The sequence below is a fragment of the Salvelinus fontinalis genome, chromosome 18, assembly GCF_029448725.1.
Source record: "Salvelinus fontinalis isolate EN_2023a chromosome 18, ASM2944872v1, whole genome shotgun sequence".
NCBI classification, from domain to species: domain Eukaryota; kingdom Metazoa; phylum Chordata; class Actinopteri; order Salmoniformes; family Salmonidae; genus Salvelinus; species Salvelinus fontinalis.
In genome coordinates, this window is record NC_074682.1 from 29,366,469 (window position 1) to 29,374,237 (window position 7,769).

Consider the following 7,769-nt stretch of genomic DNA (forward strand, 5'->3'; position numbering starts at 1 on the left):
CATGTGTGGAGAGGATTCTGGTCATAGAGACAGACCGAGCACTTTGGAAGTCCAAACCCCCATCTGCTCCACAGCTCTAAAACGGGTCAAAAGACAGCCAGCGTTCATGTTACACACGGAGGCAGGAAACCTACTGTACCTGTAGCGTGTGAATAAGCCTTTTATAGGCTGTTCTTTTGACCAGGAGCAACAGTGTATGTTTTATTGAGACAGGCCAGTCTGGAGAGGAAAGAGGGCGGAGAGAGTGAGGAAGAGGGAGGGCGGAGAGGAAAGGGAGGAAAGCTGTAAAAGACAGATATAGAGAAAAAGAGGGAGTGAAAAAGGAGGACACTAGGTAATAGGGAACTACACCTTGAAAAATGGGAAATAAGAGAAAGAGAGGAAGGAAGAGGAGGAGAAGGAAAAAGTGTGTGCGTGCGCACATATGCCGTGTGTGTGTGTGTGTGTGTGTGTGTGTGTGTGTGAGAGAGACTAGGTCAGTTACCTGCAGGATGACGCTGTCAGGCTGGCTGAAGTTGGGGAAGCTGGAGCGAGCGTTACTTCCTGGGTTGGAAGGCCACAGACCCAGTAGCTTCCTCCCACATGTCAGGATGCTGAGGGAGAGGGTGATGGTCATAATCTCAGACACACGCACCCACCCACCCACCCTCCCTCCTGTGGACTAATACTCACTGTCTGAAGTTGAAGAGGGGCATGGTGACCCAGCCCAGGGATTCGATGCTGCGGCGCTGCTTACTACCCTTCTCTTCCACTCCTCCAGGGGGTGGCAGAGCACTGGCATACAGAGTCACTGTCAGCTGGGTCTCCCTTGGCAACTGGTTGATCTGCACTGGGAAGCACACCCTGCGGGGTAGAGGGAGGGAGGGAGGGAAGAGAGAAATGCAATGAGAGAGGAGGATATAGAGAAGGATTGAAGGGGAAGAGAGGAATAGAGAAGGACAGAAAGCGTGGGGGGTTGAGAGAGTGGGAGAGAGAGAATCAGTTGTAGTTGAATTGTGAAATGCAGTAGCTATAATATAAATACACATTTTCTTAGAAGAGAGTAGATGGAGTGGCACTGTAACTGAACAGCAGAGTAACGTTATAGAGCTAGTAAACGATCCCTCACTGTAACTGAACAGCAGAGTAACGTTATAGAGCTAGTAAACGAGCTTTCCATTTATATTTAGCCCTCTGTCATCCACATGGGACCCGTGTGCTTTCAACACGTCTCCCACATGAAAGAGAATAACACATTAAGAACTCTGTTGGAATCCTAAAACTTCAAAGACTCGTTAGCATGAAAGAAGCTAGCATCGAGCCAACTAAAAATAGTAGTGTGATTAACAAACACCATTGGTTCTGAGCTAAACCCCACTGGTGGATCTGCTAGCATGCTTTGCTAACTAAGACAACATGTTCAGTTATGGGGCCTGTTTGTACACTATGGACGGGAGCCCCGGAATAGATACTTGAGGAACAATAGAGAACAAAAGGGGAATGGCTCACCCCCCAACTTGTGCCATGTCTTTTTTTTACCTTCATTTAACTAGGCAACTCAGTTAAGAACAAATTATTATTTACAATGACGGGCTACCCCGGCCAAACCCTAACGACGCTGGGCCAATTGTGCGCCACCATATGGGACTCCCAATCACGGCCGGTTGTGATACAGCCTGGAATCAAACCAGGGTCTGTAGTGACGCCTCTAGCACTGAGATGCAGTGGCTTAGACCACTGTGCCACTTGGGAGCCCAAAGGACACATGAGGTCATGAGACACATGGACCACCTATGTGCCTTTTGTTAAAGAAATCAGGTGAGAGGTGAAAAGGAGAATGGAGTAGGACATTAAGATGAGTCGTCCAGCCAAAAAGACAAACATGTACATTGAAGACTTACACACACAACCAACAAACCAAGAACAGTTTGAGGAAGTCTACCTTACAAGGCTGTAGCCTGCTGCACTCCCTGTCCAAACTCCAATGTACTCCAGCCATAATGAAACATGACCTATTTGGTATTTGTGCCAGGCCTATTTGTGTTTATTCCATTTCAAGAAGCTTCAACAAGCTGGACACTGTCAAGCAGTCTTCTCGGGAAGTGTTGTTTTAGGGTCAAGGTTTTGCAAAATTGTTGTCACATCTGAAGGAGCCATTAGGCTCTACACGGGTTGACAAAAACACGTTTCTCTACAATGCTTTATAAATCAACCCAGATACCGGAGGACTACAAATATTATTACAATAGAGGCAAAAATAATATTGCAAAAATAGTATCTTTAAAATAACCCCAGGGACAACGCATCAAGGACAGGAGGTACAAAGATCAGAAAATAGATACCGGATGCTGCATACAAAGCCAAGGAGACTAGTAACAACCCACAAATAACAACCCACTGTAAACACTTTCCATCTGCTTCAATAAGTACCCACATGTCCACCCACACATAAACACACCCACGACCAACAGCTCTTTCCAGTAGACACATATAGGGGAAAGTAGGTGCACAAACAGAACACCTGGTACTAGAGTGGGATGGCTTGAACACTAACATGTGTATGTTATGAGTACATGTTGTTAGAAGTGGTTGTTTGAATAGCAAATATCTATATTGCTTTTAAATGTTAAGCATCAAGTAATATAAGGATACATAGACTCTGATTGGTGAACATCTCTGTGAGGTTGGTTGAAGTGCCTATAAGGTCTGTTGTGACAGGCTGTGATTGGGTACGTACCTCTGGTCCCAGACTACCAGGTGAAACAGGTACTTGCTGACCTGCTGTTTGCTGGTGTGCTGGGGGGCACAAAGCTCTGCTCCTCCATGGGTCAGAGAGCACGACAGGAAGAAGCCCTCATAGCTGATAGGAAGAGGAAGTGGAAATCAGCCAATGGGATAACAGAGAGGAGATCAGCCAATTCCATGACAATGTGAATCCAGGTAAAAGCTATGATCCTTTTAGTGACGTCACTTGTTAAATCTACTTAAAATCAGTGTAGATGAAGGGGAGGAGACAGGTTAAATGCAAACTCAATATTATGAAGGTGTTTTTAATGTTTTGTACACTCAGTGTAGATGATAGGCCAATGGAGTTTCATAATGACTACGCCTGGAAATGCTATAATTACAAGTAACTGAGCACCAAGTTGGAGTCAAGTGAACTTCTGAAAAACAAATAAAGACAATTCTTCATTGGTCTTCTGACTGTATATTCTGATGTGAGTGTGTGTGTTGTATAGCATGTATTAGTCACTCTCTCGACCTCTGAATGCTCGGCTAAGAAAAGCCAAAAGGTGCTCACATTTTGCACCCTCTATAACCACTTTGATCATTATTTGACCATGCTGCTCATCTATGCACATTTGAACATCTTGAAGAATGATCTGGCCTTAATGGCCATGTACTCTTATAATCTCCATCTGCCACAGCCAGAAGAGGACTGGCCACCCCTGGTTCCTCTCTTGGTTTCTTCCTAGGTTCCTGCCTTTCTAGGGAGTTTTTCATAGCCACTGTGCTTCTACGTCTGCATTGCTTGCTCTTTGGGGTTTTAAGCTGGGTTTCTGATTGACTGAAATGTAATTGTTAGAGTATGCATAAAAATGTTCTCATGTTGGAATGTGGGTCAAGCTAGCTAACTTTACAGGAGAGAAAGCCTAGTAAATAAATCTCTATCCCTCTCACTCCCACCCACCCAACCAACCTGTCTCTCTCCCTCTTTCTCTCCCATCCTCTCCCCTAATCTGTAACCCAGTCCTGCATTATTAATCTGGTACTGGAGCTAGGGCCGGGGGACTTTATAAAGGGGGAATAAGAGGAGGCTGGTCTCTAGAGAGGAGGTATAAAATGAATAGCAGATCCGTGAGGCACTGGGATCAGGCAGGGGAAACTCTAAACGTTACATAGAGAAACAGTGATTCAAATGAGCAATATTCACAAATTCATAGCATTTTATTTTACAGGACTATATATCTGGTATTTTAGCTACTTGGTAAAAACTTATTTAGCTGTAATTATTTATATTATTAATCCAAGACTGAATAGTAATTAAAGGGTAATAACATTGGTTAACAATGTTACCATGTAATTTGTCTTACAGTAGAGTGCTATTGCTACTAGGGAAGTAATGATTACCCGATATCCATCAGCGCCCGATACCCATCAGCGCCCGATACCCATCAGCGCCCGTTCTAAATGTTTTAGACAGGACTCCATCGGACCCCAAACTGATCAAAATTTTGCTCATGACTTTTTTTCTAACTTCCAAAAATACCTCATAGTTTGACAACTGATGCGGCCATTCCTTCAGTGTGGAACTAAGCATGTAACTGTGTTGAGTCATTGATCAACAAGTCATTTTGCATGCCGAAAAACCCTAGGGAATATCAGTAGCCTAGTCAAACTGAGCACAGCTTTGCACACTGACCAACGGCAGGTAGGAGGCCTGCTCCAGATCTTGAGCATCTGCACCTTCAGCATTCAAATGCAAAAATGGCTTGCGTGATATTAGGCTTATTAGGTTATTGTTATCTCTACCATGTTGAAAATTGTGTTTTATCGGAATAAAAGTTAAGCTAACGGAGACAACTCTGATCTGGCTATAGCCTGTGAGTATGGGGGAATGGTTAGGGTAAGGACTTAGGTCAAATTAATGTTTTTATGCAAAAAACGTTAGTGCATCGAATCGTATCGCATCGAACCACATTGCATTGATTCGTTCTGTAATCAAACCAAATTGCACCGAATCGATTACAACTAAAACGTATAGTTCCTGTATCGTGTCGAAGCCCATGTATCTAGATACATATCGAATCGTCTGGAAAGGGAAATATGCACATTCCTCATTGCTACCTAAATCCCTATCTGAAGACCTTATCAATACAGAGGATATCCATTGTGTGGGAGATTAGCTGATATTTTGGTATCAATTGATCTGTCTTCCTGCACACAAAGACACACCTTCACACACACACACAGATGGCATGTGAAACCGCCGGACAGGTGCCGAGTGACCAGCCAGAGCTCTGCCCCGCCCCTTCGGGTCAAAGGTCAGGCAGGGTTCCCAGGCTGTCAATCAATCACGTGCCAGCATCAGTTTCAGGGGAAGACAAAGGAGCCAATCAACTGGGGTCTGGAGAGGGGAGGGGGTGGAGCAGAGCGAACCATTCATGTGGCTGGAAGGGGGTGGGGGAGTGAAGGAGGGCCGTACACGGCGGTGGGGATAGGGATGGTACAGGGGAAATTCTAGGAGCAGAGTCAATGGTAAGGGCAATAGGGCTGCAGGGTGAGTGTGGGGGAATGGGTAGGGTAAGGAGTTGAGTATAGAATGTATGGGAATGGTGGGATGGCAGTGCATAAACCCCTGCTTATGTGTCAGTGCCAGAGGAAAGTTGAAGAAAGGGCAGGTGCTGACAGAAGACAGATTCATGGAGATTCAAGGGGAGGGTTTGGCCTGAACTGAATTCACTCAGGTCAATATAGAGGGAGGGATGTGATGGGAAAAGGGAGGAAAAAAGGTACAAGATGGAAGAGAGGATGGGAAAAGTAAGAGAAGTGAAAATGGGATGGAGGGTGATGGAAAGAGAGAAGTAGAGGGAGAAGGAGAGAGGATAGGGAGAAGGAGAGAGGATAGGGAGAAGGAGAGAGGATAGGGAGAAGGAGAGAGGATAGGGAGAAGGAGAGAGGATAGGGAGAAGGAGAGAGGATAGGGAGAAGGAGAGAGGATAGGGAGAAGGAGAGAGGATAGGGAGAAGGAGAGAGGATAGGGAAAAGGAGAGAGGATAGGGAAAAGGAGAGAGGATAGGGAAAAGGGGAGAGGATAGGGAAAAGGGGAGAGGATAGGGAAAAGGGGAGAGGATAGGGAAAAGGGGAGAGGATAGGGAAAAGGGGAGAGGATAGGGAAAAGGGGAGAGGATAGGGAAAAGGGGAGAGGATAGGGAAAAGGGGAGAGGATAGGGAAAAGGGGAGAGGATAGGGAAAAGGGGAGAGGATACGGAAAAGGAGAAGGGGAGAGGATAGGGAGAAGGGGAGAGGATAGGGAGAAGGGGAGAGGATAGGGAGAAGGGGAGAGGATAGGGAGAAGGGAGAGAGAATGAGATAGAAAGTGAAGAGGGAATGAAGGGAGAAGGAATGAGAAATAGAAGGACAGAAAATAAGAGAGGGAGAAGGAGAAGCAGTGGTATAAAGTACTTAAGTAGTATTTACAAGTATTTTTACTTAAGTCGTTTTTTGGGGTATCTGTACTTAACTCTTTATAATTTTTTACACCTTTTACTTCACTACATTCCGAAAGAAAATGTACTTTTTACTTCATACACTTTCCCTGACACCCAAAAGTACTCGTAACATTTTGGATGCTTAGCAGGAAAGAAAAATTGTCTAATTCACACACTTATCAAGAGAACATCCCTGGTCATCCCTACTTCCTCTGATCTGGTGGACTCACTAAACACATGCTTAGTGTTGGACCATGCCCCTGGCTATCCGTAAATAAAAAATAACCAAGAAAATGATGCCATCTGGTCTGCATTATATAAGGAATTAAAAATTATTTATACTTTTACTTTTGATACTTAAGTATATTTTAGCAATTACATTTATTTAAAACCAAATACTTTTAGACTTTTACTCAAGTAGTATTTTACTGGGTGACTTTCACTTTTACTTCTCTAAGGTATGTTTACTTTCACTCAAGTATGAAAATTGGGTACTTTTTCCACCACTGAAAAGGAGAGGGATAATACAATGCTCCATAACACAATGTCATCCTCAGATTAAGGGAAATCCAGCCTGAACAGCTGCCTGTGTGCGTGTGTTACCTGGCCGCCCATGTGATGGGGATGCGGTGAGCAGCGTAGACGCTGAAGGATAGGACGTTGGTGACCAGGCCTGCTTCCTGTGTGGGCGCCGTGTGCCGGTTGCTCTGCACCGTGGTGTGGAAGTTAGCATTGAATGTGCTGCAGTACAGCTCCACCAGATCTAAAATGGCCACCGTCAGCTTCTCCACCATTTTCTCTGCAACATTTTCGAAACCATTTAGATTCATATCACCTTCATTTAGCAGACGCTCTTATCCAGACAGACTTACACTAAGTGCATTCAATTAAGGACGGCTAAACAACCAATTAACACAAGCATTAAAAGTTTAACTTTCTGAATGTTAGTAATAATCAGGGTGCAGAATTGAGCACCCATGACCGCGTGGTCAAACACGTCTCCAAATCATTCATCAAGTTTGCTGATGACAACAGAGTGGTGCCAGCAAAATAACCTCTCCCTCAACGTCAACTCTTTGTATATATTCTAGTCATGGTTCATCCTATATAAAACGTATTTTTTGGATTATGTATGTATTGTTTTGTATTGCAAGGCCATCAGACTTAAATAGCCATCACTAGCCAGCTTCCACCCGGTTACGCAACCCTGCACCTTAGCGGCTGCTGCCCTATTTACATACACTACCGTTCAAAAGTTTGGGGTCACTTAGAAATGACCTTGTTTTTGAAAGAAAAGCACATTTCTTTGTCCATTAAAATAACATCAAATTGATCAGAAATACAGTGTAGACATTGTTAATGTTGTAAATGACTATTGTAGCTGGAAACGGCAGATTTTTTATGGAATATCTACATAGGTGTACAGAGGCCCATTATCAGCAACCATCACTCCTGTGTTCCAATGGCACGTTGTGTTAGCTAACCCAACTTAATCATTTTAAATGGCTAATTTATGATTAGAAAACCCTTTTGCAATTATGTCAGCACAGCTGAAAACTGTTGTGTTGATTAAAGAGG

The 7,769-nt window shown here is 44.1% G+C and overlaps 1 protein-coding gene across 1 annotated transcript in view; it reads right to left on the bottom strand.

The window, feature by feature from the left end:
• LOC129815251 (phosphatidylinositol 4-phosphate 3-kinase C2 domain-containing subunit beta-like) overlaps positions 1 to 7,769 on the bottom strand; it is a 64,770-nt gene that overhangs the window by 26,808 nt on the left and 30,193 nt on the right. The window contains exons 11-14 of the mRNA XM_055868866.1: positions 6,795 to 6,990; positions 2,717 to 2,839; positions 673 to 843; positions 485 to 593 (exon numbers count right to left, since the gene is read on the bottom strand). Coding sequence (XP_055724841.1) covers positions 485 to 593; positions 673 to 843; positions 2,717 to 2,839; positions 6,795 to 6,990 — 599 coding nt within the window. The remainder of the gene's footprint in view (positions 1 to 484; positions 594 to 672; positions 844 to 2,716; positions 2,840 to 6,794; positions 6,991 to 7,769) is intronic.